A 22,783-nucleotide genomic window follows, 5' to 3' on the forward strand; every position below is an offset into this window, starting at 1 on the left:
GATATTCTTAAGTTTTTTTATTCAGTGAGATTGGAGAAAAATATAATGCAGGGCGAGTTATGCTCTGAAATTTAGGTCCACTTGAGCTATTTAGGTGTGCTGTTACTCCTCAGCCAGTATAGTTTCCATACAGCAAATACCCAAAGAACACACTTTGAATCAATCCTTTCTCATTCTCTTCTGTGCCTAGCTTGGATTCCAGCCAAACCCTGTCTCCTGCCGTCAGCTGCAAGATGACAGTTCCAGAAACGTGCCTGTACGTGTCTTCAGCCCCAGCTTCCTTCTCGAGGACCTGAATGCCATTCTTCATTAGCCCTAACTTTACAGCCTGCTGGAATAGCTCAATATCAAAGCCGAAGTGGTATACACCAGGGTGGGCGCAGGTAAACACCCCCACGGTAAGATTGAAGTGGCTCTGATGGTTATGCAGAACTTCCTTGAAGACAATGGGCTGGGAAGGGGCTGGAAAGGCGTCCCTCAGCTTCACTGCAAAGGCTGATTTGAGTGGGGAAGGACAATTTTCAATATCTCCTGGAGTCCCACGTGGCCCTGTTAGTCCTGGATAGCCTGGAGGTCCTAAACACCAAGGTAAACAGAAAGAGGAGAGAGGAAATTTGAAGTTCATGCATTTCACAATTCGTGAATTTCTTTGCACTCTAATCTTTCTTACTAACACTCATTTACACTTCATGGACCATCTTAAGCATCATTTTTCTGAGGAAGTCTTTCTGTCCCCTATGCCATCATAATAGCAGAATCCAGTGTTTAGTCTGACCATAGCATGTATCGTACAGACTAGTAATCTCTCCCCTAAGTATCCATTTTGTTTCCATTAACAGAAAATGAGCAGATGCTTTTCTTAATTTCATCCCTAAAGTGCCACCATACAATGTCCAGCCTAGAGTGGTACTCATGATGTATCCATGTTCTAGAGCAATGACCGTGCAGTTGCTTAAATTGCTTTTGCAAGTTAACTTCCTGTTTTCACATGGGATTTTATTATCACAAACGTCAAAGAAGGACTATTCTTAAGAAATGTTGATCCAAGTCTAAGAATTGCATTATATCCAAGATAGAAGGATTGTTAGAGCAGTTTTTGGTCACTGGACTGTGTTAGAATCAGCTGTGGAGTGTGTGAATAATTCAGTGTCCTGACTAATAATGCTGTGACCTTCTAAATCAGAAATTTGGGGGGTTGACTTCAGGAACCTGCCTATTAAAAAAAAAAGGTCTGTAGATGACTTTGGTGCACATCCAGATTTTCAAGTCACAAATGAAGAATCAAATTGAGTAGTTCCAGAGCAATTTTTCAGAGCCATGGGAGATCTCTTAATAGTGTATGCTCAGTTGATTTTGCTAAATATCATCCCCTGGATTTGTAGGAAAGATACAAGCATTCCAGTGTTAATAATGGATGAGCACACAAATCGATAAATGTGATTCACCACATAAACAGAAGCAATAATAAAGACCATATAATCATCTCCATAGATGGAGAAAAATCATTAAATAAAATTCAGCACAACTTTCATGATAAAAACTCTCAACAAACTAGGCATAGGAGGAACATACCTTAACATTATAAAAGCCATATATGACAAACCCATGGCCAACATCATACTGAATGGGAAAAAGTTGAAAACATTCCTCCTAGGAACTAGAAGAAAATAAGGGTACCTATTGTCACCACTTCTATTCAACATAATACTAGAAGTCCTACTCAAAGCAATCAGGCAAGAGAAAGAAATAAAGGGCATCCAAGTCAGGGAAGAGGTGGTCAAATCATCCCTGCTAGCCAACAATATAATTTTGTATGGAGAACACCCTAAAGACTCCAACAAAAGGCTTTTAGAATTGATAAGTTCAGCAAAGTCTCAGGTTATAAAATCAATGTACACAAATTAGTAGCATTTCTATTTACTAACAACAGTCAAATTGAGAGTCAAACCAAGAACTCAATACTGTTTACAATAGCTACAAGGAAAATAAAATTTATAGTGATGTATTTAAAAAGAAAATGAACTATTTCTACAAGCAGAATTGCAGAACACTGACGAAATAAATTACAGATGACACAAACAAATGGAAAAACATCATGCTCAGGATTGGTAGAATCAACATCATTAAAATGTCCATATTGCCCAAAGTGATTTACAAATTAAATTCCCATGAAAATACTAATGTCGTATTTCACAAATCTAGAAAAAAATCATTTGACTTTGTTTGGAACCAAAAAAGAGCCAGAATAGCCAAAGCAATCTAAGTAAAAAGAACAAATCTGGAAGAATCACATTACCTGACTTCAAATTGTACTACAAGGCTATAATTATGAAAACAAGCTGGGACTGGTATAAAAGTAGAAATAGAGAGCCATGGAACTGAATAGAGAACCCAGATATGGGTTCATAACCATAACAATATGGTTATGACCAACTGATCTTCAACCAAAGCAGATATGGGTTCATAACCATAACAATATGGTTATGACCAACTGATCTTCAACCAAAGCAGACAAAAACATACAGTGGAGAAAGAATGCCTCATTCAGTAAATAGTGTTGAGAAAATTGGATAGCTACATGTACAATTAAAAGGATCCCTGTCTCTTGCCATATACAAAAATTATTTCAAGATGGATTAAGGACGTAAATGCAAGGCATGAAACTTTAAACATTCTAGAAGAAGACATAGGAAAATTATTCTAGACATAGGCTTAGGTAAAGAATTTAAGACCCTAAAGGCAAATATAGCAACAATAAAAATAAATGAATGGGACTTAAACTATAAAGCTTCTGTATAGCAAAAGAAATAACCAACAGAATAAACAGACAACTTACAGGATGGGAGAAAGCATTCAAACTATACATCCAACTAAGGGCTGATATCCAGAATCTATGAAGAACTCAAATCACAGAGAAATAAACTAATCAACTAGACAAACCACCCCATTAAAAAGTGGGCAAAAGGCATGAAAAGAATATTTTCAAAAGAAGATAGACAAGTGGCCAAGAAACATATATTCAACATCACTAATCATCAGGGAAATGTGTATTAAAACCACAAAAAGATCTACCTTACCCCTGTCAGAATGGGCATTATTAAAAGGTCAAAAAAACAATAGATGCTGGCATGGATGCAGAGAACAAGGGACACTTATGTACTGCTGGTGGAACTGAAAATTAGTAAAAACTATGGGAAACAGTATGGAAATTCCTCAGAGAAACAGATGTAGACTTAGCATTTGACCCAACAGTCCCGCTACTGGGTATCTACCCTAAGGAAAAGGACAGCTGCACTCTGATGTTTATCAAGGCACAATTCACAGGTGCAAAGATACAGAATCAACCTAAGTGCCCAATTCATGTGCGGATAAAGAAAATGTGAAAATGTGATATATATCCCCAGCACTACCTAGCCATGAAAGAGAATGAAATAATGTCCTTTGTAGCAACCTGGCTGGAACTGGAGGCCATTATCCTCAGTGAAGTATCTCAGGAATGGAAGAACAAACACCACATATGTTCACTCTTAAGTAAGAGCTAAACAGTAGGTGCAATTGACCACAAAGAGGTATAAATGACTTTGGAAATCAAGAATGGGAGGGAGTTAGGGATACAGACTTACCTATTGGGCACAAGAAGCACTATCCTCGTGATGGGCACATTTATTTTTATTTATTTATTTTTTTGAGACAGACCCTCAAGCTGTCCCCCTGGGTAGAGTGCTGTGGCTTCACAGCTCACAGCAACCTCCAACTCCTGGGCTCAAGCTATGCTCCTGCCTCAGCCTCCCAAGTAGCTGGGACTACAGGCACCCGCCACAACGCCCAGCTATTTTTTGGTTGCAGCCGTCATTGTTGTTTGGTAGCCCCGGGCTGGATTCAAACCTGCCAGCTCAGGTGTATGTGGCTGGTGCCTTAGCCGCTTGAGCCGCAGGCGCTGAAGCCGATGAGCACATTTAAAGCCGTCACTTCAGCATCGTACAGTGAATCCTTATAAGGAAAACATGTGTACCTTCTTAATAGTTTCAAATTAAAAAAAAAGTAATATAATATCTTGTACTTAAAAAAAAATGGATGAGTACAGAGCAACTCTGCTAATTTATTTTTATTTTTTGTTTCAGACTAATTTGAGGGTATCCCTCTTTGGGGCGGGACATGACTACAATAGGGACTATATCTAACAAATGCCAACACTGCAACCCAACCCTGCCACTTTGATGAGTATACCAATTGAAATGCTGTCTCCGCTATCACACAGATTAGTTATATATTCGTCAATGGCGGCTTCTTCAGGACCCATCCCTGACGTTCTTCTGGGGTAAAATCTCACCATGTATTTTAAGGTCCTAGGTTCTTATGTAGTGTTCCACCCAAGAATTCTCATCTAAGTCGCTACTGACTGTCAGCAACATCTGGATATGTTTTACTGAGTTTATGGATATTTCGAAGAAGGAAAAATGATGAATGAAATTTGAAAGCAAACTTTCTCTCACCTCTGGGACCATTGGCCCCTGGAAGACCTGGGGGCCCTTGCGCTCCTGGGGGTCCATGAGAATCACAGGGCCTTGACACTTCTGCAGAGCTGGCATCAGCCACAGCTGTTACAACGGTCAGAGATAAAATCCAGACATCTACGACAGGAGATCAATGGATAAAAATGGACATAAACTGCAAGAGAGTGACGCTCTTTTTGAAGGACTATGTTCTCAACACTGTCAGAAGGAAGCCAATTCTTGCAATCCCAAGAAATAAGGGCACATCCAGTCATATTTGTGCCCTCCATCACCTTCCTTTCTCAAAGGGCACAATGTGGGCCAAGGCTATCTGTAGTCCCCTTGTGTTTGATGTTACTTGCTGAAACCTGAACTTCTGCTGACCTAAGCGTCTTCTTGAGGGCACCCAGGCCTCCTGACTCTTTAAGTATCGTAAGTGGTGTTATCCTTATAATGCCTAGGCACCTATAGTCTAAGCATGGAATTGCCTCAAAAACAACCCAATTGGGCGTCTCACCTATTACTCACCACTTGCTAAATGTTTCCCTCCTATCTTCAGAGGAATTTCTTTTCATTCTTAAAAAAACAGAGACACCCAGTTTAAGAAACCCTCAGACTTCTTCGAAGGGTGCTATGCACACTCTCCCCTGCCTCACCTCTCCATCAGCTTCCCACATTGCATTTCTTATACTGGAGTGTGATAAAGCCACACACTGTACATGTCTGTTCCCTTAAAAGGATTGATGAGCCAGTGGAGGGGACAGGGTGGTTATGAAACCCATGCCATAGTCTATAATATATAAAGTTTTATTGTTGTATTTCTAAGTGGCTGGAAAGAGAACCTGTTAAGTGAATGTACCTAGGATAACAAATTCATGTTCAACAATGGACTGGCTTTCAATTGTTTTTGAGCCAAAGACCTTCACTTCAGTCTGAAATATTGAAACACAAATATGGTCATTGCAAATGTTGAAAATGATGGCTTTGGCATGAGGGGGAGGGTTGGTTATTTTTTTCTCCCCCTACAGTAGTGAAAGCATATTATACTTCATTTTTAAATGCTACACAGGGTTATGGAAAATATAGTCTGCACTCAAGTGACAACTTGGTAAATAGGCAGGATGCATTGGAACTGGAGCATCTTACTTAGTTTCTCTAAGAGTCCATTTCCAACCTGTTACAGGGCATAATGACAGCTGTCCAAGAAGGTTGTGGGAGCAATTCATGATAATTTATGTAAACATCGAACGCAGTGCTAAACATCAGGAGACTCTCAATAGTTGAGAATATATGCAGAGGATGCATTTCCAAGAATTTCACATTTATTGAGCAACGTAATGACAACCCAGATGTGAGAAGAGGATCTGGGAGGCAGGTACCTCTATTTATGGGTTATCAGCACATCCAGGCGCTATAGGAAGTTGTCCCAGAGGACTGTGATCCATCCTAACATTAATGAAAGAACTTTGGTAAGCATACATGCCCAAATGCTCATCTTTTAATTGGCAACAATATCTTTTTGATGAAAAAGCATGAAGCTATACTTTGTACATCATAAAAATGTTGTCATTTTAAATATTTTTTAGTAAATTTAGTGATTCTCAGTCAACTCGCAGAGTTGCGCAACCAACCCTGCAATGCAATTATAGAATATTTCCGTCATCCCCGAACAACCTCACAGGCCCATTTGCAGTCTTCCCTGGCTCCCAGTTACCACTGCAGGTGGCCATATGCTCTTCCACAGGTGAGCTGACCATTCATTACTTTCTGGGCCACAAAGTTGATTCTGATTTATGATTTTTCTGATGCTTTATATAAAGGGCAAGAGGAGGAATCACTCTTTTTTTAAAACACGTTTTCCAGAGTTAGGCAGAGAGTGGGAAGTTCAAATCCTAGTTCTGCTGCTTCCTTCATAGAAGATCAGTCCCAGGCCTCCTTCCCTGCACTCAGCATCCTGGCTAGAGGGGTGCAGTAAAGGCTGCATTCCATGCTAGGAGGCTGGGAGCCTTAAAGAAGTGATGTATGAAAAGGGTCTGGCCCTATGTCCAGACATGCAGGTGTCTCTAAGTATATGTTACTGCCCCTACCAGCCCCCTTAGCGACTAGGCATGCATTCCTAGGTTTGTTTTCCATGGTTTCTGAATGGGAAAGGGTTCCCACTAACGTGTTCCTGATCTCTCACATGTCTGTCAATGTCATTTTAAGGTGGATCTAAAAAGCGTCTGGTTTCAGGACATTTTCCCTTCATGTCTCTAATCTGACCTTGATGACCACTCTGTGGAATAGAGAAAAACTTGGTATCGTATTCTTGTTATAGAGAAAGGGAGACAGAAAGCTGACAAGGGACAGCGGGTGGACTCTCCCAAGGTCAGCCTAGTACTTGAGGGACCAAGTATGAAACTTGCTTTCTGGATTCTTAACTGTTTTTTTTTTTTTCTTTCCTCCAATAATATGGGACGGTCTGCGACTGAGTGGAGATATGGTACAGACTCATTATCTCTCCCTCCTGTTGACTATCCCCAGTAGGAACACACAAAGTCCACATACAATATGTCATTTGAGATACGTTTCCACTAAAACCACGGCAGACACCGTTCAATTTTGTTCAGCATGTATCACATTAAGCTCAGCATATTCTTATTTTTTTTTAATTTATTTATTTTTATTGTTAAATCATAGCTGTGTACATTAGTGCAATCAAGGGGTACAATGTGCTGGTTTCATGTACAATCTGAAATATTCTCATGAAACTTTCAACGTAGCCTTCATGGCATTTTCTTAGTTATTGTATGTAGACATTTGTATTCTGCATTTAGTAAGTTTCGCCTGTACCCATTCTAAGATGCACCATAGGTGTGGCCTCATCCATTACCCTCCTTTCACCATAACCTCCCCCCTCCCTTCCCCTCCCTTGGCCCTTTCCTCATAGTCTTGTGCTATAATTGGGTTATAGCCTTCTTTAGGGCCACTGCAACTATAACATAAAGCCTCACACTGAATTTGTTATAAGTATTTGTTGAGGAAGTGGATTACGCCACTTAACATCCTCTATGTAAAAACTTTTGACATAGATTTCCCTTGGATGTAAGTTCAAGTTTCTCAAGTATTTGCTGTATCTTTCTTTGATGCAGAATGTTAATTACATAAGTTGCTTCACTTCCCCTTTGTGACTTGAGTGTTTTTCACCACTAAGAATCTCAGATCCAAATTTTTAGGTAAAATTTTAAATTGATCTTGGTACCAAGCAGCACCAAACTACATTTTAACCTATCAGTCTATTCATGGGTTCTTCTGCTACTTTCTCGTTTTATTTTTTTTTTTCATTCCTAATGTTTACCTAGTAGTAATTTTCTAATTTATTTTATGATTGTGCATTAGGGACCTTGAATACTCTGAGGAAAAAGGTGAGAGGGAGAAAGAGAGAGTGATGAATGAAAAATGTACCAATCGTTTGCTTTTGTTGGGCGAAGACAGAAAACTTGACACGGAAATTAGTACGTACAGTGAGCACCACCGAAGTTAGATTTTAATTCCCTGTAAGCAGATAAATAGTGAAGAAGTTAGAGAATTTTCAGAGAGAATTAAAGCATGTGGGGCAAAGACAGAAGGAATGAGAGAGAGGAAGTGACAGAGGAAAAATGATGAGGAAACCCAGAAGGGCAGAGAGAGAGAAAAAGAGGGTCCCACACAAAGATGAGGACAAAGAAGGGACAGGAGATTTTGCCAGTGTTAAGAGGTTTATTAACATTGGTTTATATATCAGTATACGAACACAAGATACACGTTCTATAGTCAAATGCATGAAATTTTTGCATCATCTGCCTCTGTCCTAATTCTTCTGTACTAATTTGCATACAATGTAATAGATTACATATTGGCAACATAAGGTTCAGCCCAACTTGAACTTCTATTTTTACTTCCTTCTATCAGCCACATATGATTGAAGAGGCTGAAATGAAGTCTATCATTTTGTGCAGTGTTATAGGAAAACGTATCTCAAGATTGTAGTGATAATAAAATGAATCTCAAGTGACCTCAGGAGAAAGCCCTTTGGGCAGTTCTCTGTATCCAATGCAGAGTCCATTTCTTTGCCATCAGTATTGACCACACTTACCTATAATTCCCACGGCGAGACCTCTTTCTCCTTCCCTACGCATCCTGGCACATGGATGGCAGTTTTGTAAGAATATGCCTTCAGTTGTTCTGTTCTTCTCTCACCTGCTTGTCTTTCAAAGCTATAGAGAGATGTGATACTAAATCAAGTTCTTTTAACATTTAGTTTTTTGCTCTTGTCTGAGGCCAGTGACCTTAGTTGGTTTTTAACTAGAGCAAAGTTGTGCCAGTTGTTGTTCAAACATAAGCTCTATTTGTTATTTCTCCTTTTCTCCTCTTGATTATCTTCTTTTGCACTATTGGCTCCTGATGTAGGGGGTGGGGAACCTGTGGCCTTAGGGAAACACGTGTGGCCTTCCTGGTCTTCAAGTGCTGCCTTTTGAGAATCCAAGTTTTACATAACACATTCTTTCATTAAAAAGGGTGCCGCAGAGGAAGATGATGTTTTCCTTGTCGCTTTTGGTGCCAAAAAAGAATAATCTTAAAATCAGAAGGCCTCAGGTTCCCCACCTTTATATCACAATACGTTGTTATTTTTCTTGTTTGTAATACCTATCTTTTAAAACAAAGTGATATTGTTCTGGCCAGGTGCAGTGGCTCATACCTGTAAGATTAGCACTCTGGGAGGATGAGGTAGGAGGATCCCTTGACTTTAGGAGTTTAAGATTAGCCTGAGTAAGAGCAAGACCCTGTCTCTACTTAGAAAAAAAGAAAAATGAAAAATTATCCAGGCATTGTGGTGGGCGCCTGTCATCCCAGTGACGTAGGAGAGTGAAGCAGGACGATCGCTTGAACTCAGGAGTTTGAGGTTCCTTTGAGCTAGGCTGATGCCACGGCCCTCTAGCCTGGGTGACAGAGTGAGACTGTCTGGGAAAAAAAAAGGACTATTGTCCCATAAATTTACTATTTCTAATATTCTTAACACCTTCATGTAAATCTGAGTTTCCTTTTGGGGCTGATTTTTCAAGATTATCTTTACTGAACATACAAATCTAGGTTGGCAGTTAACCTTGTATTAATCCAAATAATATGAGAAAATATCTGTGCCCATTCTACTGATTTTAAATGTAAACATTTGTCTATATTCAGAGGCCCTGAAATTTCACTCTGAAGCATATACTAGAAAAAAATGAGCATATTTACGTTATAAAAGACATAGTAATGTGTGCAGCAGCTTTATTCAGAGTAACCCACTCCTGAAGGCCACTCAGCCATCAACAGATGAGTGGATAAACAAAGATGGCGTGACCGCACAATGAAATGCTACACGTCTCTACAGAAAGAAATACTAGGCTCTGCGCCTGTGGCTCAAGCGGCTAAGGCGCCAGCCACATACACCTGAGCTGGCGGGTTCGAATCCAGCCCAGGCCCACAAAACAACAATGACGGCTGCAACCAAAAAATAGCCGGGCGTTGGGGTGGGCAACTATAGTCCCTGCTTGGGAGGCAGAGGCAGGAGAATCGCTTGAGCCCAGGAGTTGGAGGTTGCTGTGAGCTGTGATGCTACGGCACTTTATCCAGGGCGACAGCTTGAGGCTCTGTCTCAAAAACAAAAAAAGAAATACTACACTACCATGATGATAGTGTAGGTGAATTTCACAAACATTATGAAGAGTGGGGAAAAGGCCAAGATTTGATATTTTATTGTATCATTCATGTAAAGTTCAAGAGGAGGCAAAAATAATTGAGATTGCTGAAAATCTACATAACAGATGAAATGCCACAGATGTGGAGATAGCTTGAAAGGGCACAGGGAAACTTCTGGAGTGACAGAAACGTTCTATTATTAATCTGGGACCATGTCTTTGTACATGGATAAAAATGAATCAAGCTGTTCACTTTAGATTTGAGCATTTAATGGATTTAATTTATACTTCAATAATTTTTTTTAAAAAAAGCCAAGTTTTGAACCAAAATCTAGTCATCAGTAGAATAAGGATGGCAAGATACTCCTGGAAGTCTGCAAGGACTTGGGCCACTTCTGACCTCTTGCTTCAGCATGGAATATGTGGCTTAGTTTTTTTTTTTTTTTACTTTATTCAAATTAGTATGAGAGTACAATATTTAGGTTACATTGTCCTAACTTGCAGGGGAAAGATCCATTTGTAGAAGAGCCCGTCACCCAGGGGGCGTGTTATATACCCTCACAATGTGCACAGTAGGTGAGATCCCAACTCAGGCCCTCCCTCCTGCCAAACGTCCCCCCCCCACCACTTCCCTCTACCACCAAACTGGACTACAATAGTATTTTATCGTTCTTGTGAATGTGTAATTGTTTATATATTGATTTCATATTAGTATGGAGTACATTGGATGTTTATTTTTCCATTCTTGAGATACTTTACTAAGAAGAATGTATTTCAACTGCATCCAGGTAAATGTAAAAGGTGTAAAGTTCCCATCTTTTTTAATAGCTGAATAATATTCCACAGTATGTGTGTATATATATGTATTAGGGAACCAGAGCAAAAACTAAGAGGAATGGACACTTCTTTTCTTCTATTCAGGGGTACTTCAGGAAAAGGCGTGTGCTATTGGTTCTAGCCTTCTGAATTTCCATTGAGCAAATACCCATAGAACGTGGTTGGTGTATTCCCTTTTTCAGACTCTGCTGCGTCCAGCTTGGACTCCAGCCAGACCCTATCCCCTTTCTCCAGCTGCAAGATGGAACTTCCCAAAACGTGCTCTTGGCTATCCTGGGCCTCTCCTCTTTTGTCCCTGACCTGGACGCCATTCCTCATGAGAGCCACTTTTACGGCATTCTGAAACAGTGCAATATCGAAACCAAAGTAGTATATACCAGGGACGGTGCAGGTGAACACGCCTGTGGCCAGGTCAAAGTGGCCCTGATGGTTGTACAAAGCCTCCTGGAAGACAAGGGGCTGGAAGGGGCCTGGGAAAGGTCCAGCCCTCTTCACGGAAAAGGCAGATTGTGGTAGGGGTGGGCACTTCTGAACATTTCCAGGCAATCCACGTGCTCCTGGCAGTCCTGGTAAACCTAGAAGTCCTAGATTACAAAATGAACAGAAAATAGAATCATTTAATTTCAAGTTTTTCTGTATTTCATAGCGCGTGGATTGCTCCCTCCTTCCCACCCTTCTTCCCCTTCTAATTTACACTCTCTTCACCTGTCAGGGCCCAATTTAAGCATCACTGCCTCCGAGAAGCCTCTCTTTTTCTACTCCAAACTTGGAAAAGTTTTATTTCTTTGCCATGGAATATCACATCTGGTGTTTACTGTCACTGTAGCCACAAAGAATCACCACAAAGAATTGTAATATCTCAGGTCTACACGGGGAACCAAGGTCTTATTCAATTTTGTTTCCAAGTGTCATTCTCGGTATCAATTTTAAAATTAGCACTCGATGTATATTCAGTGAATGAATCATCAAATGAATCAACATATGAATTGATGTCAGGCATGCTCCTCCTTATCTTGTCTCTCTGTAAAGCTGAGCCATCACTATTGAAAAGTTACCTAGTCAAATCCAGGCAGAAGGCAATGGGAGTTTTAAGCAGTGGTCGAACTTGCCACCATATTGATTATAACCATTTGTGGAGTCCCATCTCCACCCTGCCACCCAGTTTCTCAGAGCCAGACTATGCTGTGGCCCTTTAGAATCGGAATCTCTGGGAATGGAAATTAGGAACCAACATATTTAACCAGTCCATGGGTAATTCTGCCATCAGATTTGAAAATCATTGCCTTAGAGGTGCAACAGAAGTTCAGAGCTGATGGGATCTGAGCATAGCCCAGCACATCTCTCACCAGGATGACAAGAGAAGTAGAGGCCAACATGTCTGCTGACCCCAGAAGCCTGAAGTATCGTCACCACGTGCACCTGCACTTACCCGCCCCCTCGGGGCCTGGCACTGTGTGACATGTGCGCATGCTTTACCTGATGCAGAGCTGCAGGCTCAAGCCCCAGTTTGCACTACACATCAAATGTGTCCAAAAACCTCTTAATATACAGATTTTATTGGGATTCCGAAGCTGTAATAGTAGATGAACAGTAGGATTTTGGTGGTTGAGAAAAAGAGACCATGGTCATTTGCTACCAAGAAATGGCTTATCTCAGTGATCCACATTCTCATCAGATCACCTGGAAGATTTCACTAAGTCTACAAACATTTCAAGCAAAGAGAAATTATGAAAGGCTAATAGAGGAAATGGGTTTTATTTTTCACCTGGTATACCAGGTATCCCTGGAGGACCCATGGGTCCTGGAGGTCCTGGGGGTCCTTGAGGTCCACATGGCTCAGGATCTCCCGAAGACTTGACATCAGCCACAAGTGGGGGGACAAAGACGGCCAAAATCCAGAAAGCTGAAGGGGAAGAAAATGGACAACATTCTATTAGATTAGAGATGGATTGGTTTCCAACTTTGCCAAGTAGCAGCATATTTTTACAACTCTAAGAAATCAATGTTATTTTGGTCTTTAGGTTCATAAAACACCACATATATAAGCTATAAGTATTAATGCTGTGACTTGTACAAAGAAGGTTATAAGGCACTTTGAGGTTAGATGCTTTCATACTGGGCACAAAAATATTCAAGAAAATCAACTAATCCTGGCTTGGCACCTGTAGCACGGTGATTAAGGCACCAGCCACATACACTGAGGGTGGCGGGTTCGAACCCGGCCTGGGCCAGCTAAACGGCAATGACAACTGCAATAAAAAATAGCTAGGCATTGTGGTGGGTGCCTTCTAGTCCCAGCTACTTGGGAGGCTGAAGCAAGAGAATTGCTTAAGCCCAAGAGTTTGAGGTTGCTGTGAGCTGTCACAGCACTCTACCGAGGGTGACATAGTGAGACTCTGTCTCAAAAAAAAAAAAATCAACTAATCCAGCCTCCTTTAAAACAATGCTGATTTCTCCAACTCATGCCAACTCTAGAGGCTGTTTCATGTGGACTCCTGCCGTCTGTTTAAAAGTTATCTTTAAATAATTGGTTTGAGGAAGCTGGTTCCTATGACGATTAATACCTGCTTTGCCCATGTCTTACTCTGTGTGATGAACACATATAGAACATGTGTATCCTGTGTGTTGTATTTCTTTGATCTTGATGGTCAAAGAAGCGATAAATACCAACCACTGAATCAGCCGGATAATCTTTTCCACCCTCTTTAGGGTTATGTTTAGCACAGTGGCCCTCATTTCACTCTGAGATGTCAAGCCAGTAAGACGAATATATGTACATATCTCCTCTGTATTTGCTTCTAAATGTACTTGTTATATCGAACCGTTTGCAGGATATCAGAGCCTTGGGGATAGCACTCAATCTTCTCTTTGCCTTCAATAATCCACCATTTACAGATTACAAATTTATGCAACGAGTATAGAAATTGGTCTCAAGAAACACAATCCTCTTCAACATGATCAGTTAGACTCTTGAAAGTAGAGTGTTTGTATTAGCCCATAACCCTATTTGGTAGAACATGCCCTCAAATTCAAGTAAGCCATCCATCACTTTCTTGGGCATAAAATCTGGCCTCGATTTCTGATTCAACTGATATCTTTCAAAGCTGAAGGGAAGTTAAGAAAGGAAAGTTGAAAGATGATGGGCAGGGATATGGAGAAGAACACACAGAGAGAAAGAGTGAATAAACAGAAAACAGAATCAATGGGAATAAACAGTCAGCACAGGGATCATCTGCGAAACATCTGGGGATTAAATCAGGACAAAGTAAAGCACAAGCAGAGACAAACCCCCAGAAGAAAAACTGAACATGTAGAGAAGTGCAGTATAGTACTGGTTCATTTTGATTATGAGCATCTTAGTTTTGAATTTCAATATATAATTGAAATCAAAATAATAGGTTTTGTTATACATACTTTATGTTGTAATGACCCCGATTTAATCTGAATTACTTGGCCTTAATTCTATACGGAAGGCAAGGGTTTGGGCCCCTAGGTTGGCCCCTGCTCCTTCTAATTCCTCCTATTGGTAATATCCAACAGGTGTCTTTCCTTTTGTCTACATTATGAGTAATTGCTTTCTAGGGTTGTTCTAACAAAAAAGAGAAAGAAATCACTTGCAGGGAGAGTGAAGTGCTTTGGAGAGTGCTCTATATTAAGGCATTGGATTCACTTTATGATGACAGACATTAGTAAGAAAACTTACCCGCAATGACCATTGAGAGAGCTCCTCCTTCCCTAGACATTGAAGCTCCTTCAGTGACCACCTTCTCACCTCTCCTATTCCTGACTTATCTGGTTGATTTTTGAAACATTGCAATAGATGGTTGCAATGAATTGATTTCCCTCAATATTTGATGTTCTGGTCTCTTGAGGCTGAAGTCAGGGTTACTTTTTAATCTGCGTAGTTAAATATTCAAGCACAGAACGTTGGCAAAGTAACATTCCACCCACTTCCGGTAGCCACTTCCTGGCCCCTTGAGCCTATGAACTTTGTTTTGGCTGTTTCTTCTCTCCTCATCATTTCATCTACACCCCCCCCCCCCGAGAGTTCTACTCCATGACAAGAGAAACAGGAGAGATGCACTAACCTTCATGGCTCATACCAATTCCATTGCATCAGATACCTGTAATCTAAATGTAGAATTCTGTAGGCTGAGAAAATGAGGCCCAGGGAGAGGAAGTGACTTAATTGAGTGAATCGGGATTAACGATAGGACAGTAAAGGTTTTCCTCCTACTTTACAGCCGCTATGTTCTGCTGACTTGCTGTTTCACTGTAACAATCCCTCTGCTGACATCCTTGTATGTGCCAGCCAGGTTCTCTGAGCTTGCCAAGGTGAACCTCAGCTAATCAAAATGAAATTCATTGAGGGTGAGACTTTGAAAATGGTTGAATAAAAAAGCAACCATAAAACTGGGCAAAATGGTCAAAAACAAACATTTAAAACTTCGGAAAACGACCAAAGCAGATAAAAAGTTGAGCATTTAATCCAAACATTCACTGCATCTCAGTAAGGGTGAAGATTGCGGTTTCCCACAACGGAGTTATTCTCGGTTTGTTCTGCAGTGCAGAAACTCTACTGGGGCGGGGCAGGTAGAGGGGACTGGCAGCAGAGGGGACTGATTTTATTTTGAGCAATAAAGGGAAAGTCCATGCCCAGGGTCAAAAGGATGACTTTTACATTGGGCAATAGAAAGCAGTCAATAGAAAACAGTCTCTAATGAGACCCAGGTATTAGACTTAGCAGGCAAAACTCAAAGAAGCTGTTACATGTATGTTCCAAAAAACTGAACTTGTTATATACACCACACATGTGTCCTGGTGCTCCCACAATGCATCTTTTTTTTTTGCAGTTTTTGGCCGGGGCTGGGTTTGAACCCACCACCTTCACTATATGGGGCCAGCGCCCTAGTCCTTTGAGCCACAGGTGCCACCTCCCCAATGCATCTTACATTGTATGTAGACAAAGGGCTTGTCCTGGATGGCTTAGAACAGTCCAGGTTATGTACCTGTGCCAATAAAATTTCACACTGTACCAGGAGCAGTTATAATTACTGTCCCTTTTACTCGCCAAATTGACCCTTTGGAATAAAATCTATCTATCTACACACACATAATTTTCTATATAGAATTATATTAGATTTTATTATATAGATTGTATTACCTATAATTAAGTACATATTATATGTAGTTGGTACATATATATCTGTAACTATAAAAGAAAACAAATCATTTTGAATATAGCAGATAAAGTGGAAAAGATTATATATTCTGTCTTCGTATTTTCCAGATTTTTCTTTAAGCATTAACACCTCTCTTAATGATATGTAACTTGCACGAATTCTACAGGGAACTTTAAAGTTTGCTAACCCCTTCCCGAGCAGTCTTCAAAGCCAACTTTTGGCGAGCCATTCTTTTTGTCATATTTGGAGGATGAATTACTCTCTGAATGTCAAACTGTCATGTGAGTATGTGTGTATGATCCTGAGGATGGCTCTACTCTTTTCATGGTTTAAATAATTTCCTCCATATCATCTTCCATTTGTTAATGTTTGTTGGGGGGATAAGCGGGAGAGATGCCTTCCAGGATGGTGGCATGAGGAATTTTGCTGACCCCTTCACCAAACAACTGTAAAAATTATTTTTTAAAAAATAATTTAAAATCTCTAGAAATTTTCCTAAATGCAAGAAGTAAGGGAAGAAAAAAATTTTCAAGAAATTCTACTAAGTTGTGGTGGAAAGAACAGGAGGCTTGAGCCATAATTCATCCCCTTCTCTCCCACTCCACACCCTGCTCAGTGTGATGGAAGCTCTGCTCAGTGGATGTGGCCAGTTGCACTGGTCCCTTTTCCTCCAGCTCCCAGTCAAGGCCCACAGCACCTTCCTGTACCCCTACCAGATCCACATTCCAGAGGTTAACTTCCATGGAAGACAGTTCTTCCACCAAGCCCCTACCGATGGAAATCTCTACCTTTGACACAACAGGCTAAGAATAATGGAGACCAAGTCATCCTCACCCCAATTGACTCATAGGGCAGAGAGAGGTTCCAGTTCTGGAGAGGTGAGCTGAGAACAGCAGAAGCCAACCTCCAGCCAAGCAACCTATTCATGAAACGGGAGTGTCACTCCAAGAAAAGCAGACCCCTTCTACATCCCCAACTCTGAAATGGTTCGGAGACGAACTTGCAAGGTGGAGAGAGGGCAGGGAGGACTCTGTCGCTTTCCCTGAGGGAACTAACTTAATGGAAGAACATAGGGAAAGTCAAGTCTAAGGGTGATGTGAAAACAATGTAGATTTTGATAGCACAGGGGAACACAGAACGGGGTAGAATTCTGCCAAGGCCCACAGAGGGAGCATTCAGAACAGCCAGGCCAGAGAGAAACCCTTCACCCCCAAACCCAATTACTAGCCAGCATCCCATGGGCTGATAAAAAACAGCTCAGGGTCTGGGCAGTCGGGCTACAAAGGCTGCAGTCCTTGGGCAATTTCTGTGGCTGTGCTATTGAGGAGTCAGTGGGCCTGTGGTATACATGACCTCGTGAGACGCCAACAGTGGTGACTGAGCCAGTGCCTGTCTCACCCGTCCGCCAGTTACAGGTGGTGCGGCTCAGGGAGTCCTCTTCCACACCCTGGAAAGGAAAAGGAGAAGTTCAGAGGACTTTGATTTGGAACTTGGTACCAGCTCAGCCCCAGTGAGATAAAGTGCCACACAGACTCTGCAGGTCACTGACTTATTTTTGGCTTTTTATTACACTGATAGTGGAATTTGGAGGCCCAAATAAATTTAGGGAGGGCATAAGATTTCCCAATATTGCGGGCCCTGAGCATGACTTCTGTCTTCTTTTCTCTTTAAAAACAAACAAACAAATAAGTAACCCAGCTCAATAAATTGGAAAGTGACAAATGGTAAAAGCAGTTTCTGTGCCTTCCTATCCAGCTTACATTCAAAATTTAAACTTAAGAAAAAAATTAAAGCTCGTCCTCAAGTTTGCCTTGGGAATTCTCCCAAACCACTTTAGCTTCTCAAATCCTTAAATGTGTGTTTACATTTATTGTGGTAAAGACTATCTAGACCCTTGTTTCTTACCCATCTTCTCCTCTTTTTTGTAACAGGAAAGTTGTTCTTTAAGTATATTAGACACAGGAATGACGTGGAAATTTAAGATTTGGGTAGAGGAGCAAGAGGTTATTCAGAGAAAAATCTGTTCTCTCAAGTGGGACAAACCCCTCTGTTGTCCCTAGAGGGCGCTCAGCACCCGCTGATCCAGACACAAGCAGCTTCAGGACCTAAAGCAAAGAAAAGGGATGAGCCTGGGAAGGGATGGTGCCAAGACAGGGCAGACAGAGCTGAGGAAAACCGAATACAGAGCAAACTCCCCGGCCTTTGGGAAAATAGGCAGTGACCATGGGTTCTCTGACGTGGGCCACAGCGTAGCAACCAGCATTTGGCCTTCACCCAGTGTCTTTGGGGACAGAACCGATCTGTGTGTTCCACAGTGCCAGGTGCCAAAAGGGGCAGCAATAAACAAGGGGGAAGCAAACGTGATAACTCCTATTAAAGTTACACCCACCTCCTGTGTTACTCTGTTCAAGGCGCTTTCCTCACACTTTTTTATCTTACCCCACAGCAATGCAACGGGGTAAGGAAAGTTTTATTACATTCATTTTATAGATGTGGAAGGTGAGTTACAGAGAAGGTGAATAGCTTGCCCCAGAGAAACACAGCTTTTGTGTGTGTGTTGGGACAAACTTTAAATCCACAATTTCTCCTACACACGATCCATCCCCTTTCTCAGGCTCTGCAGAAGGCCATGAAAGAACTAAGTGTTGATTTCCATATGCGAAGCAAAATAGCAATGCGTGATAACAATTTTAAAATGCAAAATATGGAAGTTCAAAAGATAACGGATTACAGGGCCAAATATAACCTTCGCGGCCATTCAATCCAAAACACGAGTCAACGGCGATTCTTCATTGCATGTTGCAAAGGACCGCTCCAGCTTCTGCCTGAATCTTTCAATCACAGGGAATTTCCTACTTTGTAACTATATCCTTTTACTGATAAACTGCTCTGTCAGAAAGATTGTCCTTGTGTAACCCCAAGTCTGCTGCCCTGACACTGACATTTATATCCTAAAAACATATTTTTGCAGCCACATGGTATGTGCTATTACTTTTTTTTTTTTTTTTTTTGAGACAGATTCCCATGCTGTTGCCCTGGGTAGAGTGCTGAGGCATCATCATAACTCACAGCAACCTCCAACTCTTTAGCTCAAGCCATCCTTTTGGCTCAGCTTTTCTATTTTTGAAAGATATGGGGGTCTCACTCTGGCTTAGGCTGGTCTCGAACTCCTAAGCTCACGCAGTCCACCAGCCTCAGCCTCCCAGAGTGCTGGGATTACAGGCATGAACCACCATGCCTGGCCACTCTGGAAACCACTTCTGTGCCTATTCATGGCATGTAACATTTCTAGACTGTGATTATTTGTTCATATTTGTTCCTTAACAAGAATTTGAAGGCAGGAAGTGTACTGATCTTTGCAGCCTCCATACGGTGCCTGATACACATGTTGGAGGGCTCAGTAAATGTTCCAACTCCCTCAGGTCAGAGATTTTGTCTATTTCATTCACTTATTTATATCCAGCGGTTTTCAAGAACTATAGTATTTGTTGAATGGATGCATGAATGAGTATTGTTCTAGAAAAACATTAATTCATACATTATTTTACATAGTATCTGTTGACCTGATACTTTGGGCCTGGAATTACTCTATTCAGAGCAATTCTACACATGCAACCCCAAAGCGTCATTTCATTATTTTGACAGTTCACTAGGATCCAACAGTGACCTTTGTTCAAAGAGTCTGCTATTATGCCATCCTCTCACCTCCCCTTTCTATACTATTCGGGGGTCTAGAGGTGTTCGAGATTCATTTCTAGCACAATCCAACGTGTTCTTTCTGATTTTCATGCCAGGCTATTGATGGCTTGAAATCCTGATTCTGATCGGTGAATCCTGATTGTGTTGAACAATCCATTTGTTCTTCCTGTCCAGCTTGTTGCTTCCTCAGATTTGATTAGGAAACCATCAATGCTGTCACATGAAACAGCGATCAAAATACTGAACAAGACCAAAGCCAGAACTCTTTGATAAACACCACTTTCCTGTGGGTTCACATGGGTTTATTAGTCAGTGTTCTCAGGACACAGCCATTCAGTTATAATTCCACTTAGCAGTAATGCCATCAGTATTTTGCCATTGGTTACAAAGACATAAAGATATTTTGGTAAATGTCACATTAAAATCCACATGCCCTATGTCTTTACTAATCCCTTTAGTCATCATATAAATAAGGTGCTTTGGGAGATTTGTCCTTTGTAAACCTCTGATGCCTCTTTGCGAGCATTTTTCTGTCCCCAGCTCCGTGTATACTTGGTTTTCTGATCTAGAAACTCTCCAAGAATGTCCATCAAGCTTACCGACCTTCCAATTTCTTTCTCTATTTGAGAATGAAAATGTTTTCCTATATCCTGACCTTCCCATCTCCCCTCAGTGTCTCCAAGACCTCCCTAAGCTGTTCAAACAAATTAAGTTTCCTTTGCTTTTTCCGTGTTAAAAATGTATAGTGATAACCTGAAAGAAATATTTACAAATCTGTGACCCAGGGTTGTTTATCCAGCATCTTAGCTGAGCATTTGCACCAGAGTATGTGTTGGCCACTGAGTGCCACCCTCCCTTTTATGATCTCTGCTGTATCATAGGAGCCCGAGACCTGTGATGTGAAGTACGTATCGCAGTCTCTAACAACTGGAGCCTGCCAATGCAAGGAATTCACACAAGCTCAGAAGACCAGAATTAGGTAGGAAGGAAGGCAAGGAGGTGGATAGACTGATAGAGAGATATTGCCGACCTTTGGGAACAGCAGGAAGATAAGTGAACTTTGAGCATCCTCTAAGCATTTTCATATGTCTCACCCCGCACTGTACTGAAGCTATCTGTCACTGCCAGCGGTTTCCCGAGAGTCTCCACCTTCCTGGGTCTTGAACACTGGTGGCATAACTGGAACCTCACAGGGCTAAAAATCATAGCACTTTTTATGTCATGCCAGAGCATGGGTCTCATCCTCCTGGACAGTGAGTAGTCCAGGGATGATCGTGGAAACCAATCAGAGAAAAGCAAAAGAGCGTCTTCAGGTTTGGTTTTAGGGCACTGGGAAACAGCAGGCCTCCCCTCCTTTTGCAAAATGGACTTTTAGGGATGTGAGGTTGGGGTACCAGAGGCCATCTGACCTGCGATAATGACAAAAGCTTCTACCAGGGAGGAAAACAACACAAGAAGAAAGCGGTTCTAGACTATGGGGAGAAAGACAGGGTTCTGATGTTGTTTAAGTCCCTAGATGCAAATGAGTCTGAAGTCAGATGTGGCCTTGGACTTCCTATATACATTGCTAAGTTCCTCCAGACAAAGACGGCCGGGAATGCACCTGTAGATGAACATTGAACAAGCTGGATTTACTGCCCACTGCAGTGAGGACCGAGGCACAACTGTCAGGCGTCTCAGTAACAGGCTATTAGAAAAGACTCATTCCAGGGTGTCCCTTTGGTTGGATACTTTGGGGGAGGGTTTAAGTTTGGGACTTAGCTCAAAATCATGGATTATTTTATTCTGTATATGTTAAATCTCATCTGTAGAGAGGGAGACTGGACCAAGGCTAGAGCTATAATTGAAAATAAGAAGCAGTCATTAGTATTAGTCATGATGTTGGTTATGTTCGTGGTATTGTTATTATACTGTTTTATTGTGGTTACAGAGTAACTTTACCTGCTACAGCTTTCTTTGAAACATTTTACCACTGGGTTGACGTTGCCAGGCCAGCACCTGCACAGAAAGGACTGTTCTGCTCTTTCTCAACATGCACTCCACAGTGTTTATTAAACACCTACTCTATGCCAGGTATTTCCAAGAGATTTGCATTCTTTAGAAGAGATGAAGAATAAGTGTACTGTTAAAATGAAAAACATAATTGCGGATCTGAGTAAGTGAATAAGGAAAGGAATTAGCCAGCCCAGCCTGTGATTAGAGTACCTTTGGGTGAGGTAGGTGGGTAGAGGGAAAAAAAACTCACGGAGGAGGTGGCATGTGGACCGGAGGATGAGAATGAGGCGGGCAGATGGAAGGTCAGGTGCACAGACCCCGAAATGGGCGATGGGCTGGAGAGAACTCAGGACCAGAAAGGAGATTCCTGTGCTCAGAGAAGGGGGAACAGGCAGGAGGGTGAGGGCGAGAGGAAGATGGAGAAAGAGCCACACAAGGCCTTGCAGATTCTTGGCAGGCCCACGACCCCTTCTGCCTCTGTGTGAAGGGACTCGGCTGGAGGGATGGAGGTCAGCCCCCCATATCCGCAGATTCAACCACCACAGATGCAAAATAGTCAGGGGAAAAAAAGAATACACATTTTAAAATAATACAGTATAACAATTATTTGCATAGCATTTACCTTGTATTTGGCATCATGAGCAATCTAGAGATGATTTAAAGCATATGGCAAGAGTGTGTAGGTTACATGCAAACACGCCATTTTGTGTAAGGGGCTTGAACATCCAGAAACTTTGGCATCCGCAGGGGTCTGAGGGAGATGGGTCTTGGAACCAATCGCCTTGGCTGTATTTCTGGGCTCTCTTCATCTCTCAGCCCCTACTCCTTAGGAGGAGGAATGACACCATGCCCGAGCCATCCCTCTCCTCTCCCTTCA

At 41.6% G+C, this 22,783-nt stretch overlaps 1 protein-coding gene across 2 annotated transcripts; it reads right to left on the bottom strand.

Moving 5' to 3' along the window:
- Positions 1–14,909, bottom strand: LOC128581929 (protein HP-25 homolog 2-like). Of its 2 annotated transcripts, XM_053585277.1 has the most exons (5): positions 14,733–14,909; positions 12,795–12,932; positions 8,608–11,613; positions 4,494–4,631; positions 1–576 (listed from the first exon to the last, which is right to left on the bottom strand). In XM_053585277.1, exons 1-3 carry the CDS (start codon positions 14,770–14,772, stop codon positions 11,147–11,149), a joined length of 645 nt encoding a protein of 214 aa, XP_053441252.1. In that variant the 5' UTR covers positions 14,773–14,909; the 3' UTR covers positions 1–576; positions 4,494–4,631; positions 8,608–11,146. The 2 variants fall into 2 exon arrangements, with proteins under 2 accessions (XP_053441252.1, XP_053441251.1); XM_053585276.1 differs by lacking the exons at positions 12,795–12,932; positions 14,733–14,909 and having other exon boundaries at positions 8,608–8,794.
- Positions 14,910–22,783: the final 7,874 nt, after the last annotated feature.

This window comes from Nycticebus coucang, chromosome 3, assembly GCF_027406575.1.
Source record: "Nycticebus coucang isolate mNycCou1 chromosome 3, mNycCou1.pri, whole genome shotgun sequence".
In the NCBI taxonomy this organism is placed as follows: domain Eukaryota; kingdom Metazoa; phylum Chordata; class Mammalia; order Primates; family Lorisidae; genus Nycticebus; species Nycticebus coucang.

Coding starts and splice junctions, on each gene's coding strand:
- LOC128581929 (XM_053585276.1), bottom strand. CDS start 8,650: ATGCGTAGGGAAGGAGAAAGAGGTCTCGCCGTGGGAATTATAG. Junction 4,632..8,607: donor TCTCGCCGTGGGAATTATAG/GTAAGTGTGGTC, acceptor CTCCTGTCGTAG/ATGTCTGGATTTTATCTCTG. Junction 577..4,493: donor AGGGGCCAATGGTCCCAGAG/GTGAGAGAAAGT, acceptor CTTGGTGTTTAG/GACCTCCAGGCTATCCAGGA.